Source organism: Entamoeba dispar, genomic scaffold (assembly GCF_000209125.1).
Source record: "Entamoeba dispar SAW760 scf_1105229462189 genomic scaffold, whole genome shotgun sequence".
Lineage (NCBI taxonomy): Eukaryota > Evosea > Mastigamoebida > Endamoebidae > Entamoeba > Entamoeba dispar.
The window spans coordinates 109757-127520 of record NW_001855068.1 but is presented as its reverse complement, the minus strand read 5'-3'; the positions used below and the strand labels follow the sequence as shown (position 1 = coordinate 127520).

The window sequence follows — 17764 nt, the reverse complement described above, 5'->3', positions numbered from 1 at the left end:
AATGATGATATCATGTATGTGTCTTTAATAATGATTTATTTTTGTAAAACTCTTTGAGAAATTTTATTTCATCATAATAAATTAGTTGTTGAAAATTGTTTTGTTTTAGTGATTGAATTTTTTCAGAAAAATCATAACAATTACCACTTTTAATAATTCTTTTAAAAATAAATATATTTTCTTCTCTATCAATGTCTCCAATAACATGACACCCTTCAATTTCTTGATTACATTTTAATGAACACAATCCATTATCATCTGGCCAAAATACTCCATATTCAATATATCCTGTAATATCTTTATATTTTTCATATCTTTCAATATATATTACTTCACATGTTGGTTGAAGTTTATGTCCATTATATTCTTTTCTATTTAAAATTAACTCAATTAATTCACTTAAACTATTGATTTCATTATAATTTAATTCTACCATATTATTATATTTCTTTTCTTTAAAAAATAATTGACTATATTCTATTTCTAAACTATCTTCATCACCTCCTTCTATTTTCCAATATTTAATTGGTTGTATTGCAACTGATACTTCATCTCCTGGTAATGAATTATTTCTTTGTTTATATGGTATTAAAACTTCATGACTCTCTCCAACAAAATTAATTGAACAATACAAATACTCATTTAAATATTTTACTGTACTTGTAAAAATATTCATCTTAATTGACTTTCTCAGTTTATTCTTCTTTTTTAATGACAGAACTATTGAAAGAATGATGCAATTTATTATAAAATTCATTTTTCTCTTTTCTTTTTTTAATCTATATTGTATTATTTGTTTTTATCATCTTTTTAACTTATTCCTCTTTTTTTGTTATAACTCAAATAAATATCATTATTTATAAATTTATTTTCTTTTTTTTTTATTCTTATCCTTTAAATTTCAAATTAGTGATGCAAAATTTTGATTTTTACTATTCGTTTTATTATTTTATTAAATTTTTATTAAATATCAAATCATCTACTTCATTTTTTTATTTGTTGAAGGAATAGCTTAAAATAAAATAAAAATTTTAATATCTAATATTACTTAAAATCATGTTTTTATTCTTCATTTTTGTTAAGTTTTTTTATATAACATAAGTTGTTCACTTTTTGAAATAAAACATGGTGTATCTAATTGTCATAGGTTTGTCGAACTAAAAACGTATCTTTTAAATTAAAACAATAAACTGTATTAAAGTATTATTATAGCCCTTCTTTTAAATTATAATAAAAACAATACTGATGAATTACTGATGAATATCTCAATGAAGAATTAATAAAATTGAAAAGAAGAACTATAAAATGGTTGAATAAAAAAAAATGAAGAAAAAAATTTAAAAGAGGTGAACTTCAAAAGATGAAAAGAACTAAAATAGAAGATATTTTCAGATTTTTAGAAGAAAAACAAAGAAGAACTCGAAATAAGAACAAGTCAACAGAATGCTTCCATTACATCTTGGGACTGGATCAAATGAAGTAATTAAAACACTAGACACTATTAGAAATAGTGGTTCTATCGAATGGGTAGTTTATCATGTTAATTTTAAGAATGGTGAATTAGTAGAAGACGACACAGGAACAACAGTTGGAGATATGGTTTATACAATGGACAATGCACAAGTACAATTTGGATATTTAAGATATGAAATGGACCAAACAAAGAAATTTTTATGTGTCTGTTGGTGTGGACAAGCAGCACCTGATAATTTAAAAACAAAATTTGTTTATTACTCAAGAGACTGGGAAGATTTCTTGAAATCTAATAATCACTCTATTTCTGTCACAATCTCAGCTAGAAAAGAAGAGGATTTAGATGAATCTACTATCGTCGATAAGTTAAATAAATCTACTAATTCATTTGTTAGAGCTCGTAAACAAGGAGAAGCTAAGGAAGACTTAAATGCTAAAAAAAATATCTTTTGGCAACAACAAAAAACTAAAGACCAACAGTATAATGATGAAATGAATGCTAAACAAAAATTAAGAGAAAAAGAATACGCTGAGTCTAAAAGAATTGAATCAGAAAAATTAACAGCAGCAGCTGAAGCTCGTAATGCAGCAATGAATGCTGCTAAAGAACAAAAGGTTAATGCTTTCAAACAACAACAATTAGAAAAAGATGAAGCAGAAAAAGCTCGTTGGAAAGAACAAGAACAAAAACACCAACAATTTGTTGCTTCTCATCAACAAGAATCTGAAAAACCAGTTGCCCAACAACAAGTCAAAGGTAATGTTGCTGCTTTCACTAGTAAATTCACACAATACGCTCAAAAAGATCAAGAAGAAGTTCCTAAAGTTCAACCTACTGGTAAAAAATGGACCCCTAAAGTAGCCCCTGCACCTGAAGTTCCTCAACCTACTTATCAAAGACCTACTGTTCCTAAACCTACTTATAGACCTCCACAACAAACCATCCCAGAGCCTGTACAAGAAGAACAACCACAGGAACAATGTCAAGAAGAGCAACAACCACAGGAACAATATCAAGAAGAGCAACAGCCAGAGCAACAATACCAAGAAGAACAACCACAAGAACAATACCAAGAAGAACAACCACAAGAACAATACCAAGAAGAACAACAATCAGAGCAACAGTATCAAGAAGAACAACAATCAGAGCAACAGTATCAAGAAGAGCCTGTACAAGAAGAACCTCAACAATATGAAGAAGCCCCACAAGAAGAAGTTTCTTCTGTTCCACCTTTACCACCTAAGCCAAGACAACAACAAGGAGAAACTTATATTGCTGAATACGATTATGACGCTACTGCTGAAGGAGATTTAACTTTCAGAGAGGGGGATATTTTACAAGTAATTTCAGTTGATGAGGACGGATGGGCACAAGCTATCAATGCCAATGGAGAGCAAGGAACTGTCCCTCTCAACTATCTTAGAAAACAATAATGAACATCATTTTTCTTCTCATACTTTCTTATTTAGATTTTATTTTATAAGTAAATAGAATGGATATATTTAAATTTTCTACCTTATTGTTATTTATTATAGGATTTTTTACGAAATGTTTTTATTAGAATAATTTTAATTACTCAAGAGAGGAAGAAATAATCTCTTGAAACCAAAATGAATACTTTATTTTCATATTTTCAATGAACATACAAAAAACAAGTTGTTTCTTGTAACAATTCAATTCAAATAATATTAAATATTATCGAAAATACTTTGAACCATATTTTACCTTTGACTTTTTCATTAAATTAATTTATTATTAATACCCATATCCAACTAACAAAATAAAATGTGTTATCTAATTATTCTTCATTTCCCCCCATTTTAACACAAAAACTACGACTTCATCCTTTGTTATCATTGGGTTTTCTATTTGAAGTTCAACCATATCTTTTAGGATCTCTTTCAACCATGGACCTCCTTTTTTTTGTAAAATTTTGCTACACTCTTCACCATTGACTAGTGGCTTCATCTGCCAAATATTTTCCAATTGCTCTAAAACGATTCTGTTGAGTAATAAACCACACCATTGTACCATAGCTTTGTTCATAACTCCTTTATCACATGGACTCACTAATACTCCATCACAAGGTGCATGGATTGCACAACACAAACAAATTGCTTCTTTCCACCACTCTGCCGACGCAACAACTATCCTTCCTACTTCCACTCTCGTCCATTCTTTTTTGTTTGATAATTGCTCTAATTCTTTAACTCCGTTGTGAACTAGAATTATGTTATTTCTCTCTTTTACACTCAACTTTAATGAATCAATAATAACAGAATGTACTTTAGCCATTCTCTTTTTCGGATTTGTTTCTCTAGTAACAGAATATAACAGTGCTGCAAGAAATCCTATTTCTCTTCTTCCTAGTTCAAATACTCCAAACTCTTGTGCATACATTTCATAACTTCTAACCACATTTGTAGTAGTAATTTCATCTAATTCACCAAACAACCCTTTAAAATAGCCAAATCGTCTGATTTGGTCAATACAATAAGCTGGTCTATCGCTTTGTATCATTCCTATTAACTCACGTCCAAGTCGTTCTCGACTCAGCCCAGTTGTCATTTTATCCCCAATGTATTTTGTTTTCATTTCTTGTTCTAGCTCTTCGTCTAACACAAATCCCATTTTCCCACTGAACCGGATTGCTCTTAATGCTCTTGCTGGGTCATCGTGTAATGTTTCTTTTGGTGAAATTGGTGTTCTAATGACTCCACTTTTTAGATCACTCAGACCACATCCAGTTAAATCTTCTATTTGATCATCATTTACCCTATAAAACATTGCGTTGATAGTAAAGTCTCTTCTCTGTGCATCTTCTAAAGGTGTGCCTATTTTCTATAAGTCAGTTGTGTTTTTTCATACGATAACTCAAAATGAATTATTAACCCGTTATAACCAACAAACTTCCTCATCATTGTCACAGTAATCAGCTGCTCTCAAACAGCAGATGTCAATAGCAATATTGTCTATTCGTAGTGTTGCGGTCTCAAGATGTTTTCCAGCAGAATGGTTTTTATGGATTATTCCAATTCCACTGACATTATGTTGAGTGTGTTCATTTATATATTTTTGAAGATATTGTGAGAATTGATAAGATTGCATATTATCAACTGTAATGTCAATGTCATGGGATTCTTTCCCTAATAATTTGTCTCTAACCCATCCACCCACAACTCTAATTATTGTAGATAATTTAAAATGTAAGACAGTCTATCTCATAAATATTTTTATAGATTTTTATAGCAACACAACCAACTTGTTTTAGAAGGTCAAAGACCATAAACTCGTTTTGAGTCAAACGAATTGAAGGAGTATTTTCCATAAAGTGAATTATGAGTTTTATCACAACAGGGTATTTCTTGAGTCAAAAGATACTTAAAATTTTTATTGATTATAACAAAATTTATTTATGTTTATTTTTTGTCATTTAATATTCTTGGGCGGTGAAACATAAAATATTATGGAAAGCCATAACTAAATGATTTAATGACAATGTATAAGAAACAAAACAATAACAACAAAGATCAATTAAGGAAAGTGTAGTGAGAGTACAGTGTGTTGAATGAAAAAAATTTAAAGACACTATAAAAAAAGGGCTGAAGTTAAGGAAACTATTTGAAGAATAGTTTGGTTAAAGAACATAAATTAGAACTCAAAGAAAAAATAAAAAGAAGGGGGTAAAAGAGTATGACAAATAACACATTAAAAGATAAAGAGAGTACTGAAGAACCAAGAGTAGAACATTAAAAAAGATAATATAACAAATGAAAGAAAAAAAGGTATATAAAAAATAAACAATAAAGAAATCAAAGTCATGTAACAAAAAAGTGAAAGAGTTGATTAAAACAAAAAAAGAAGAAATGAGATAACTCATATATCAATAACGTCAATGAAAATAATAAAAATAAAAGGAATAATATAATGAAATATGAAAATAAGATAAACCAACAAAATAATAATGAATAAACAAATAATTCATTATTCATTTTGAGTTAACAATAAAATGACATAAACGTATTCATTTAAGTAAAAGAAAGAAACAAAAGTATGTTTTAGATAAAAGATAAAAAATGACTAAGTAGAGAATTAATATTTATACTATTTTTGCTCTAACATTTTGACTAAATTTAATCAAGACAATAATTTATTTTTTGGTTTTATAATTAACTAAACTAATAGAAATAGATTATGTCATTCCTATTTTATAATAAATAATATGAATAATGAATTATGTCAATTGTGATTATAGAAATAAATGATAGAAATAAATAAAGATAAGACAGATAATGAATTAAACATAATAATCTTCTAAATGATGTTTGCGTATGAACACCTTTTAATATGTTTTAAAGTTTTTGGTTTATCTATGTTTATTTATTTAAATAATGGTTAGTCCATTATTTATTTAACTCTTTCATATTTTATATTTATAAAAATAGATTATCATAAGTGAATAAAGGTTCTTAATGAAAATAAACGAATTATATTATAATTCTTTTACCTTCTCAAATAAAATGAATACTAACTAGTTTATTCTTTTCTTAACATTTAATTAAAACTTACTTGATTTTCATAAATCTATGAACATTGTTTAATTATATTTTGTTAAGTCATTAATTGATTTACTTCACAATAATTTATACATTTTTTAATATTCCATTTCTCTTAAAATTGATAAAAAAAGATGTATTAAAGATGAAGCAGAAAATATATAAAACAATAATAATAAGAAAGTACATCAATAGCAATAAGTAAGAAAGATAAAAAGATAAATGAAAATAAGTGTTAGTTGAATAAATACTAAGAAAATAATTTTAGAATAAGAGTTAATAAAATAAATTAATAAGATTTTACCTATTGAATGTATGTATATCAAAAACGATATAAAAACAAAAAGCAACCTTATAAATAACTGCAGAATATAAAAGAATAGAAATAAAAGAATAATAATTAAAGAAGAGAAGTTATAGAATTTAAAATTGTAAAGAAATGAAAGAGACAATCAAAAGTAGTAAAAGAAGAATATCCAGATAATACAGATACTAATAATTTATGAAAATGAATCTATGAAACTAACACAAGAATTCTTTATCTAATTAATGACTTATATGAAATGTTAACAATAAAATTAGATATAAAATAAATAAATGATTATAAATGACACTAATGTTGCCATGAGACAAAGGTTCTGAAGAAATGCTAGGAGATATTTAAATTCTAAATAACATATGAATAAGATAAGAGATAGAAATAATAAAAGATAGCCTAAATGAAATAATTAAATGAGTAAAACAATTTTGGAAGAAGATTAGTATATATAAAGAAAAACCAAATATCAAAACATGAGTATATATGTAAACAAATATATAGACATATATTATTTACAAGTTTCATTGAATTTGATTCAATTGATTTCAATGTTACTCCTAGATTTATTAATAAGATGAAATTATCATAACTTACAACAATGATTTATTGGTTAATGTTCATTTAATTCAATACTAGAAGACTAGACATATAATTATCAAAATATGAAAGATAAAAAATAATATTAATGATGTTAATATATGTCAAGATAGAAATACACATTTAATTTATATTTACAAATTAAATAAATACAAAGAATTACAAGAGGAGTTAAGACAAAATAGAGAATTAATATATGTAGAAATAATATCTGTAATATTATCAATAAATTGATACATAAAGAATCAATAAAAGATTAAAATCACTAAAATTATATTTAAACTTCACCAAAATACTACTAACAATTGTCATTAAAAATATGAATGATTTAATGTTCTACAGATTGAAGAAGAACAACCCTCTAATGAAACAATCTTAGAAATTAACTAGAAGAAGAGTAAAGAAAAATATAAAAACGAGTACTTCTCAGTAAGAAGAAAATCCATTTGTAGAATGTATATTAATTGACCTTTTTATTAAACCAACAACATACTCTTATCACTTATTCATTATATGGTTTAATTATAGTAATAAAAAATAATAAAGTGAGTTTCTTATTTTATTACTATTTTATTAAAATCATATTCTAGGAATGATGTTTATTTTGATTGAAACTTAAAAGAAGAAAAATAATTTCATTAATCAAATAATTGAATCTTATTGCCAAAAGAGATGTTTGTTGGCATTGATTTAGGAACAAAATTTACTTGTTGTCACTTCTTTAATGGTAGAACAAAAAAATATGAATGTATCAATTACTTAAATGGAAGTTCAAAAATTCCATCAACCGTTGATTTTTTCACACAACCTGTTAATGTTGGAACTCCTAAGCCTACTTCCATCTGTGAAGTAAAAAGATTTATTGGAAAGAAATTTGATGATGAACAAGTTCAAGAAGACATTAAAAGAGCATATTACCCATATCAAATAGTTAAAGCGGACGATGGGTATTGTCAGATTGTGCTTGACTATCCTGATAAAGAAGAAGAAGAACTGATTGAACCAGAAATTGTTTCAGCTATTGTGTTAAAAGCAATTAAAATTGAAATTCAACGTAGATTAAATATTAGAGATAATATACTTTTAAAAACTGTTGTAACAGTTCCTGCATACTTTGATAGTTCACAAAGATATCGAACCAAAAAAGCCGTGTTGATGGCAGGATTTAGTTTAATTCGATTGTTGGATGAACCATCAGCAGCTGCATATGCATATGGATTAGAATCTATAAAAGAAGGAAATTTTCTTGTATTTGATTTTGGAGAAAGAACACTTGATGTTACTATATTAAAAAAAAAAGGAGACAAGTTTAAGGTTAGGGCAACTGGTGGTGATGCTCATTTAGGAGGATTAGATTTTGATATGAATTTAATGGAACTCGTTATATCTAAAATGAAAGAAATTAATGAGAAGAAAGCACAAAGATTTATTTTTAAAGGAAGTGATAGTCTAACACAAAAAAAAGCAAAGAAACAACGAAGATATAAATTAAGAAAAGAAGTTGAAAAAGCAAAGATTGAGTTATCATCAACTAGTTATTATGAATTAGATATTTCAGAATTAGTTGGTGATGATGATTTTGTTATTATTATTGATAGAACTGAATTTGAAGATTGTAACCAAAAAGAATTTGACCGATGCATGAAGTGTGTTGATGATGTATTGACGAAGACAAGACTCTCACCATCAAAAATTGGAGAAGTTATACTTATTGGAGGAAGTTCACAAATTCCTAGAATCAAAAAGTTATTAGAAGCCAAGTTTATAACATCAAAAATCAATGACACTATTGATTGTGACTTGGTTGTATCACAAGGCGCAGCCCGATATGCATATGAATATTCTAATAAAATGATTAAAGGTATTACAGAAGTAACTGCACGTCCTATCAAGATGATAGGACCTGGTGGTAATCTCTTTACTGTTGTTGAAGATGGAACAGAGATTCCACATGACCATCGAATATATGTTGAAGTCACTGGATGGAGTGTGCAAATAGAATTATTTGAAGATGATAAATCATTAGGGTACTATGTCATTAGCAATATTCCAAAGGGAGATCAATTTGTAGTTTTTGTTGTAAAAGTTGAAGAGGATGGTAAAATTACTGTTGGTGGAGAACTTTCAGATGGAAAGAAATGCGAATGCAAAGTACTAATAGAAAAGAGACCAAGTAATGAAGAAGAGATTACAATTAAGAAAGAGAAGATAGATAAATTCTTTGCTCAAAGTTAAAAGTTATTGATATTTTTTGTTTTTTTTTAGTTGATAAGAACTTGATAAATCATAAAAAAGAACATGACAACAATTACTTTCCAAATAGGAAATAAACCAATAACCACAACATATAAAACAATCAGAAATGATATGGAAAAGATTCTTAATGAGATGATTGGAATGAATGATAAAGATGTTGAGGAGTTTTATCAGAGAGAAATGAATATCATGAAAGAAATTGGAACAAAAATCAAAGAAACAGAGAAAGGATATGAATATTTGATAAAACAAGTTGAATTAATAGAAGATGCACATTACAATATCATCACAAAATGCTATGATGATAACTATCAGTTGAATGAACAAGGAAAGAGAAGTATTGTTTGTTAAATATGGTATTTTATAGAAAATACAAGAAAATAAGAAAATAGGAAAGTATCAAGAAATGTTACAGTGACATTATCAGTACAATGATAATGTATTGCATCCACATTGACTACATCATCGAAAATCTTTAATTCACTTCTTTTTTAAATAAACAACACAAATAATAGAAATAAACAAAAAGAACTTGAAAAAAAGAAATGAGTGTGTTTATTGAAACAAGTCTTGGGAATGTTGTAATTGACTTATTCACAGAAGATAATCCAGTAGGATGTTATAATTTTATTAAACTGTGTAAAATTGAATATTATCTTCATTGTATCATTTATCGAGTAATCAAAGATTATGCAATTCAATTTGGAGACATAACAATGGGAAAAGGAGGAAATTCATTTGAAGGAGTTATGGAAGGGATTGAACATAAGTACATTGTATGTCAACCAAAAACAAAAAGAAAGAATGATAAGAAAGGAATTGTAGGGTTTGTTACACATGGTAAGAATACAATTGGATCAGAAGTGTACATCACCACAGGGAATGGAATGAGTGGAATAAACGGAATAGCAATAGGACAAATTGAAGAAGGGATGGAAGTGATAGAAGAAATTAACAAAGTTAATGTAGATGAGAATTATCGACCATACCAAAACATCAGAATCATTAGTATTGAAATATTTGAAGACCCTTATGACGATCCAAAAGGATTTGTTAAACCAAAAGCACCAGAACTTATACTTGATGACCATCCAGAAATCAATGAAATGATAGAAAAAATTGACTCTGATACAGAAAAGAAAATCAAAGAAAACGAAGCAAAGAGTCGAGCAGAAGTTCTTGAAATGATAGGGGATTTACCATTTGCAGAAATCAAACCACCAGAAAATGTGTTATTCATTTGTAAAATGAATCCAATCACAAATGAAGAAGACTTAGAAGAAATATTCAGAAAGTATGGTAAGATTAGAAGTGTTGAAATCATCAGAGACAGGAAAACCAAGAAATCACTAGGATATGGGTTTATTGAATTTGAAACAAAAGAAGGGTGTGAAAATGCATATCAAAAGATGGATAATGTCATTATTGACGAACGTAGAATTCATGTTGATTTTTCACAATCAATCGGAAAATATGGAATCCAATACGATTTCATTCATAAACACAATAAATGGATTAAAGTAAAAGAGAATGACATTCGTAAGAGAGATGGAAAGAGACATAATGAAGAACCAAAAGAAAAAAGAAGATTCGATAAATAATGCAGAAAGTGAAGAAGAAATAAAATAATCATAACCAAGAGAGAAAATAGTAATTGAAATTATTAATTAGATAACAAACATACACTAAATAAATACAAATAAAGAATAAACAATGAGATGAACAATAAAATAATTAAGAAATAATAGAAATTAAATCAATTTAAAAGTATTATTCAACTTTACATAATAAAACAGAAACTAGGAAAAATTAAATGAATAGTGAATGTTGTAAATAAGGAATTGAAAGAATTTGAGATATAACAATTTAAAGAATGATAATGTCATAATAAAGAAACAAGAAAATAATAATAAATATGAAGAATAAGAAATATAACATAATAAATTGTAATAGTCAATTCATTATTATTAATTTTATCATTCTTTCATATGAAATGAAAATAATAAAGAAATAAGTTAAATTATAATTATATGTTATTTGATAGTTGATTGAAATGTTCTTATTATTTGTATGTGTTGTATTTAAATAAATAATAATGAATAAAAATACTTTTAATTAAAATAATTATTGGGATTTATTTTGTTATTGTTTTCTAAAAATAATTTATTTTTTATTATTTTCAATTGTTATTTATTATCTTTTTATTTTCGATTTATCTTCATAAATTTAAATATTATTTTAATTTCATTTTAATTCATTGTATTATTTGATTGATTAAATTAAATATTTGTTAATATAATATCATTTTTCTTTCATTTATTTCTTTTTTCTTTTGATTGAAATTAAATTCATTTAATTTAATTTTGTATTTCTATCATTTTCTTTTTTATTTCATTTTATATCATCTTTATTTATTGTCTATTCTTTTTAAACATTGAAATATAATATTCTATTCATTATTAAAATAAAATATTTTCTTCTTTTATCATCTTTTATTTTGTTGAATTTGTTTATATTTTGTTTATTTTCTTTATTCATTGTTCATGATTTTCTTCTTTTTATTTCTTCTTCTTTTCAAACATTCAATCTAACATCAACAATAATAATTCAAATGATGAAATACATTGAAATAAAGAACAAATAAATATCTTATAAATCATTAATCATAATATTTTTAATTCAATAGTTCAAAATAATTTATTCAAACATAATAATAAATAATGAATAAGAAAGAGAAAATAATAAATAAATGATAAATACTATATAAAATAATGATAAAAATATATAAATTTTAAGAAATCATTTATTTCTCATTCATTTAAATATGAATAAAATGAAACTATAAAGAATAAAGAAATAATATAAACAAAATATAGTAAAATAGAACAAAGATACGATTAAACAATAAAAATGAAAAACAAAGAAATACTTATATTATCAAATGAAGTTAACTATTTTATCAATGAATATTATTATTAATTATTGAAATCATGAAATACAATATATGGTTATTAAAGCTAATTAAAATCAAAAAAAAAATAATAATCATTAATAATTAAATTATTTATTTTATATTAATTATGTGAAATATTGTAAATTCTCTCATACTCAATATTCAATTCAATATTTATTCACATACACGAACCAAATTATGAATATGGTATCATGACTATTTCTATAAAAATATAATAGTCATTAATAATAATACAAAACTATTTTTTGATAAAATTGACTTCAATATTAACTCAAATCTACTAGTTCAAATGATATTACAATGCCACTAATAAGTTGTTAACAAGTAATAAATTATTTATTGGAAGAAGATAAAAATTATCGATACATAAAAATAAATAGATTTAAAGCAAACAAGATAACAAAATAATTCAATCAAAAATATAACAATACACAACTGAATATAAAAGGATAATAAAAATTAGAAATATATATGATAAAGTAACACAAACAAATATAAGAATATAAAGACTAATACATAAAAATATAAATCAATTAAAAAGAAAAAAAAAATAATAAAATATAAGTATAGTAAATCAGTTGAATCATGTTTATAAAGATAAGACGTATTAATGTTCATTACATCAAAATCTAACTATATTATTAAAGGTTTCCTTTAAAAAAATGATAAAAAATGAAATAATGTAAAAACTGATTTATAGTAATCACATCATTTTTTAAATTCTTATAGAATTATAAAATGTTTTATAAAACATTTTGTTTTTTTTCGTATTGACTTAATGAATTAAATCTCTAAGTCGATAATCAAAATGAACATAAAACGGACATTTACTGTAAATGATACTTTTTACCAAAGTTCTTTAAACGAGCATTACTATAAGATAGAACAATGGATAAACCATCATTTAACTCATTCAAGTATTCTTATAACTCCATGTGAATATAACAAAATTACTCAATTCAAAGATCTTCTTAACTCGATAAATCAAACAAACTCTTTTTCCTTGAAAATATGTCCGTTAAACTATTTTTGCAACTCAAAAAACAGTTATTCTTTTGATTCGATGAAAGAGTGGATAATTATATCGTCCCAAATGCATAGTATCTTTGGTAGTGACTGGAAACGAAGTTATTTATTTTGTTATTATGAAATCACAACAGACCAATTAACTTCATTAACGTTGGACTACATTAGGTGTGCTAAAATGCCTTTGTTACTTGCCATGCCTCAATACCAAATAAATGAAATTCAAACAACAATTAAGAATATAATACCTTTTCGACATACGATTTCCTTTCTTCCAGATAACATTTCTTATAATATACTATAAAAATTATTTTCTATTAACTTATTTATTTTTTGTAAATAAAAAAAGAAAACTTTGTATTTTAGAATGATCAATATTGAAGAAGTTGGCATTTGTGCTATTGTTTTAATTGTCATAGTTGGGATTATTCTTTTACTTACTCAGTATTATTCAACAAAAACACCTCATAGAGTTTCTGTATTTAACTGGTTTTGGAATAGACAGTCATATATACCAAGTGAACCATATTCAACACAACTCAGAAGGTATCCATCAGATCTTGATAGAAGTGTCAGTATTAGTACGAACAATCTTTATAATGACTACAACAAATATGCCCCTCAAGTCACAAGAGAAACAATTCCAATTAGAAGAGATAGTGATTACCAAATAAGGTCTATAGAAAACGACATGAGAACAAGACAATTTTCAAATGAAAATTTGATAGATATTGATAGTGAAGATCAAATGGAAGAAACTTCTGTCTATCACACCTTTAATCCAGAATATCAACACCAGGAAGACTGGGTTTCAATTAATCAAGATATTGATAATCCACAATCTAGAATGGACAGAAGTGAGATTTCAGGATTCCTTTATTCAAATGGTCAAAAACAAAGCAAATATGATACTATACTTGAAGATGGATTTACTATAAACAACCAAAACACAAGACCTCATCAAAATTCATACCACCAAGAGTACCAACAACCATATTCTGGATATTCTTATTTCCCTCATTAATTATCTGTTAACTTTAACCACCTATAATTGTTTCTTTTCTATTTTTTATCTTGAAAAGTTTATAATTCAACTAACTATAGTCATGAAAAAACTATTTGAAGGGAAAAAAATAAGTAAAATAATCTTATAAGAATCACATCACAATGATAATAAGATTATAACTAGAACTTATAAACTATTAAATCTAAAAACCTAATCAGATCTATGCGTGAAGTGATTACTATTAATATTGGTCAAGCTGGGTGTCAACTTGGAAATAAATGTTGGGAGTTGTTTTGCCTTGAACATGGAATTCAATCAGATGGAACAGCCATTGCCAATACTAATGAAAAAAGATCAGTTATAACTGGAGGGATAGATACTGCTTATAACGCTTTTTTCCAAGAGCTCCAAAATGGGAGACATGTTCCAAGAGCTATTTTTGTTGACACTGAACCTACTGTAATTGATGAAATTAAAACTGGAGAATATTCTGGACTTTATCATCCTGAACAATTAATTTGTGGTAAAGAAGATGCATCCTCTAATTTTGCTAAAGGAAAAACAGGATATGAACCATTACTAAACCAAACTATGGATGCTATTAGAAAGGCTACAGAAAATTGTACAGGACTTCAAGGATTTTTCATTTATAATTCAGTTGGTGGAGGAACTGGAAGTGGTTTTACTGCAGCATTATGTGAGAAATTAGCAGATAAATATACAAAAAAGACTAAATTAAATACGATTATTTGGCCATCACCAAAACTTTCTAGTGGGGTTGTTGAACCATATAACGCTGTGTTAAATACTCACGCTATGATGAAATTTGTAAATTGTACTTTTATGGTTGACAATGAATCAATTTATAAAATATGTCAAAAACAATTAGGAGTTCATAGTCCATCATATTTCCATTTAAATCAATTAATTGCACAAGCCATGAGTTCTATTACTGCATCATTAAGATTTGAAGGAACATTAAATGTTGATTTAAATGAATTCCCAACTAATCTTGTTCCATTCCCAAGAGATCATTTTGCTATGATGTCATATGCACCAATTGTTACACCAGAAAAAGCTATTAGACAAACACTATCAGTTCAAGAACTTACATCATCATTATTTGATCCAAATAGTTTAATGATTCAATTTGATGATATTAATAAAGGTAAATTTATGAGTTGTTGTATGATGTATCGAGGAGATGTTTCATCACGTGAAGTTAATCTTGCTGTTAGTGGAATTAAGAGACAAAATACAGTTCCATTTGTTGGATGGTGTCCATGTTCATTTAAATGTGGTATTAATAGTCAACCAGCTACTGCTGTACCAGGTAGTTCATATGCTTCTACTGCTAGAAGTGCATGTATGATTGCTAACCATACAGCTATGTGCCAAGTATTCCAAAAAGTAAATCAAAACTTTGATTTAATGTTTGGCAAAAGAGCTTTTGTTCATCATTATGTTGGAGAAGGAATGGAAGAAAATGAATTTACTGATGCACGACAAGATTTATATGAACTTGAAGTAGATTATGCCAATCTTGCTATTGATAACACAGTTGAAGGAGAATCAATGACAGCACAATAAATTTAGACAAACCTTTCATTTAATTTAAATTTTATTGAAGATATTTTAATTAATTTTTCACCAGATTTTTTATAGAAGTAGATTCTGGAGAAATAAGAAACATGAGCTTAAGACTTATCAGAATATTCACATTCATGTTTTGCATATCCATCAGTACATTCTCATCTTTCGTTGGAGTAATTGAGTACTTTTAGTATTCTTTTGCTCTTGCAGGGTAAATAACAAAGTCAGTGATCTCTTTTCCTGTTATAAAGAATATATAAGATTATGAGATATATCTTTAAAAAAGAAGGAAGGACATTATTTCTTTCTTGAGTAAACCAAAATCCATAAAGGTAAATACCAAACGGACTTCTTGAATTGTTATAATACCTCTAAAAATTATATTCTAAAGCATTACCTAATCTAGATCCAGTTAGGTTGTAATCACTATTTCGACAGAACTTCCATTTTCAAAAATCCATTCAGATAAAGGGACGTCCCATAATCCTGGATATTGTTTATTCAACATTCCAAACATATTTCCATAAGTAATTTGAGATAGTCAAAGTCAAGAGTAAAAGTCATAAGATATAATCAAAATATTCATTAGAAGACTCAGTGGTTGTGGGACCATACTTAAAGCCTAAGGTCGGATGAATGTCAAGTATTTGTACGTTCCATTCGAATTTAGGAATTCTCACACCATAAACTTCAATGTTATTGAAAACTTTAAAAAATCTACAAAAGGAAGAAATTTCATTGAACCAAGTATTAAATTTTGTTGGCTTTCCAGTTGTGTGAGTGAAAGTGTAAGAAGATATTTCTGCTCCAAGGTTTAAAAGATAAATAATGAGTGTATTGGTTATAGTCGTTATTAACAAATTCTTCCTTTTGAGTCTCTAACCTGAGAAGTTAATTTGTAATGATAACTTGTTATAACAATCTTTAAATACTGTACCACTAACAGTCATCCAAAAGAATTGAGGTAACTTAGTCTGTGGGATATTATTATGTGTTTTTTGATTTACACATCCACAGCTAGGTAATTGACAATTTTATGGACACGAATAAATGTTACATGCTCCACAGTCACTATGACAATTATCACATATCTCTGAACCTTCACCAACATCATCTCCACAATAAGTTTTGATGTATTAGTCTGAATGACAAACATAGTTTTTTGAATGGTCCTAATAAAGGCTATAACAATTATCTGATTTGACTCCACACTTAATCCCACTACACACACTTTTCCTAGACATTATTGGGACAATCTTGGCACGTAACACATTTACATCATTAAATGGTATTTGTTTGGAACAAATCCTCTTAGCAGAAACTAAATTAATAGACAGGACTGTTAATACAACAATAAGTTCCATTCTCCTATAAATAGTGGAACAATCAGAAGATGAGCACCCATGACCAAGATTGTTGCTTCGCACAAACTAATAGCAAGCATAAAACTCATTCACCTTATTTTAGTTTTGATAATATCATCTCAAGTGTTTATTTATTTTAAATAATTGTTTTCTTCAATTCTATTTCCAAGAAAGTAACTCTTTTTTTATTTGCTTTGTCAAAATCAAAGTATGATAAAAAAATTACAAATAAAAGTCTAAAAAATAAACTTCAAATATTCAATTCATTCTATCTTGCTTCAAATTCAACAGCTATCTCTTGTTAATATTCAGGTAGACACTTTATGAATTGAATTAGAAAAAGACAAACGTTCTGGAGTTCTCTTTTTATATAAAATTCTGCACTGACATTGAGAACAACAAATATTACTTTCTTTTACTTTGAAGGAAGTTTCAGCCCCACACTCTTAATCATATTAATTTGACTTATTTATTACAGACTACCACCAATAAAATTAAAAAACAAACTAGCACATATATATTGAACACGAGCATTTCTTTGTGCATCATAGGTAATTCTATCACTCATTATGATTTATATTTCTAAATTCAGATTTTAA

The 17764-nt window shown here is 26.5% G+C and overlaps 9 protein-coding genes across 9 annotated transcripts, besides 28 other annotated features; 6 read left to right on the top strand and 3 right to left on the bottom strand.

Annotated features, from left to right (window-relative positions):
* Positions 1–10: 10 nt before the first annotated feature.
* On the bottom strand, positions 11–676 carry EDI_199310 (uncharacterized protein; the record flags this gene model as incomplete). The annotated part of the gene is made up of 1 exon (XM_001739488.1): positions 11–676. The coding sequence occupies one exon, from the start codon at positions 674–676 to the stop codon at positions 11–13; it is 666 nt and encodes a 221-aa protein (XP_001739540.1).
* Positions 148–180: a sequence feature (AT_rich).
* Positions 677–740: 64 nt separating the features above from the next.
* Positions 741–895: a microsatellite.
* A 44-nt stretch (positions 896–939) lies between these two features.
* Positions 940–971: a sequence feature (AT_rich).
* A 41-nt stretch (positions 972–1012) lies between these two features.
* Positions 1013–1055: a sequence feature (AT_rich).
* Positions 1056–1443: 388 nt separating this feature from the next.
* On the top strand, positions 1444–2907 carry EDI_199300 (uncharacterized protein; the record flags this gene model as incomplete). The annotated part of the gene is made up of 1 exon (XM_001739487.1): positions 1444–2907. One exon carries the CDS (start codon positions 1444–1446, stop codon positions 2905–2907), a length of 1464 nt encoding a protein of 487 aa, XP_001739539.1.
* Positions 2438–2616: a microsatellite.
* A 305-nt stretch (positions 2908–3212) lies between the features above and the next one.
* Positions 3213–3235: a sequence feature (AT_rich).
* A 33-nt stretch (positions 3236–3268) lies between these two features.
* On the bottom strand, positions 3269–4802 carry EDI_199290 (poly(A) polymerase, putative; the record flags this gene model as incomplete). Its single annotated transcript, XM_001739486.1, has 3 exons — positions 3269–4315; positions 4385–4690; positions 4737–4802. The coding sequence occupies 3 exons, from the start codon at positions 4800–4802 to the stop codon at positions 3269–3271; spliced, it is 1419 nt and encodes a 472-aa protein (XP_001739538.1).
* Positions 4803–4855: 53 nt separating this feature from the next.
* Positions 4856–4902: a sequence feature (AT_rich).
* A 5-nt stretch (positions 4903–4907) lies between these two features.
* EDI_199280 (uncharacterized protein) lies at positions 4908–5354 on the bottom strand (the record flags this gene model as incomplete). Its single annotated transcript, XM_001739485.1, has 2 exons — positions 4908–5062; positions 5180–5354. 2 exons carry the CDS (start codon positions 5352–5354, stop codon positions 4908–4910), a joined length of 330 nt encoding a protein of 109 aa, XP_001739537.1.
* Positions 5243–5424: a microsatellite.
* Positions 5369–5454: a microsatellite.
* Positions 5455–5896: 442 nt separating this feature from the next.
* Positions 5897–5918: a sequence feature (AT_rich).
* Positions 5919–6170: 252 nt separating this feature from the next.
* Positions 6171–6262: a microsatellite.
* Positions 6186–6292: a microsatellite.
* Positions 6293–6299: 7 nt separating this feature from the next.
* Positions 6300–6611: a repeat region.
* A 186-nt stretch (positions 6612–6797) lies between these two features.
* Positions 6798–7312: a repeat region.
* A 151-nt stretch (positions 7313–7463) lies between these two features.
* Positions 7464–7491: a sequence feature (AT_rich).
* Positions 7492–7618: 127 nt separating this feature from the next.
* On the top strand, positions 7619–9181 carry EDI_199270 (heat shock protein, putative; the record flags this gene model as incomplete). The annotated part of the gene is made up of 1 exon (XM_001739484.1): positions 7619–9181. The coding sequence occupies one exon, from the start codon at positions 7619–7621 to the stop codon at positions 9179–9181; it is 1563 nt and encodes a 520-aa protein (XP_001739536.1).
* Positions 9182–9747: 566 nt separating this feature from the next.
* On the top strand, positions 9748–10803 carry EDI_199260 (uncharacterized protein; the record flags this gene model as incomplete). The annotated part of the gene is made up of 1 exon (XM_001739483.1): positions 9748–10803. One exon carries the CDS (start codon positions 9748–9750, stop codon positions 10801–10803), a length of 1056 nt encoding a protein of 351 aa, XP_001739535.1.
* Positions 10804–10926: 123 nt separating this feature from the next.
* Positions 10927–10977: a sequence feature (AT_rich).
* A 125-nt stretch (positions 10978–11102) lies between these two features.
* Positions 11103–11234: a sequence feature (AT_rich).
* A 46-nt stretch (positions 11235–11280) lies between these two features.
* Positions 11281–11331: a sequence feature (AT_rich).
* A 32-nt stretch (positions 11332–11363) lies between these two features.
* Positions 11364–11536: a microsatellite.
* Positions 11436–11615: a microsatellite.
* A 56-nt stretch (positions 11616–11671) lies between these two features.
* Positions 11672–11777: a microsatellite.
* Positions 11778–11840: 63 nt separating this feature from the next.
* Positions 11841–11997: a sequence feature (AT_rich).
* A 25-nt stretch (positions 11998–12022) lies between these two features.
* Positions 12023–12130: a microsatellite.
* A 90-nt stretch (positions 12131–12220) lies between these two features.
* Positions 12221–12284: a sequence feature (AT_rich).
* A 290-nt stretch (positions 12285–12574) lies between these two features.
* Positions 12575–12750: a microsatellite.
* Positions 12751–12886: 136 nt separating this feature from the next.
* Positions 12887–12942: a sequence feature (AT_rich).
* Positions 12943–12984: 42 nt separating this feature from the next.
* EDI_199250 (uncharacterized protein) lies at positions 12985–13506 on the top strand (the record flags this gene model as incomplete). Its single annotated transcript, XM_001739482.1, has 1 exon — positions 12985–13506. One exon carries the CDS (start codon positions 12985–12987, stop codon positions 13504–13506), a length of 522 nt encoding a protein of 173 aa, XP_001739534.1.
* Positions 13491–13550: a sequence feature (AT_rich).
* Positions 13551–13569: 19 nt separating this feature from the next.
* EDI_199240 (uncharacterized protein) lies at positions 13570–14226 on the top strand (the record flags this gene model as incomplete). The annotated part of the gene is made up of 1 exon (XM_001739481.1): positions 13570–14226. The coding sequence occupies one exon, from the start codon at positions 13570–13572 to the stop codon at positions 14224–14226; it is 657 nt and encodes a 218-aa protein (XP_001739533.1).
* Positions 14227–14430: 204 nt separating this feature from the next.
* On the top strand, positions 14431–15798 carry EDI_199230 (tubulin alpha-1 chain; the record flags this gene model as incomplete). The annotated part of the gene is made up of 1 exon (XM_001739480.1): positions 14431–15798. One exon carries the CDS (start codon positions 14431–14433, stop codon positions 15796–15798), a length of 1368 nt encoding a protein of 455 aa, XP_001739532.1.
* A 17-nt stretch (positions 15799–15815) lies between these two features.
* Positions 15816–15856: a sequence feature (AT_rich).
* Positions 15857–17764: the final 1908 nt, after the last annotated feature.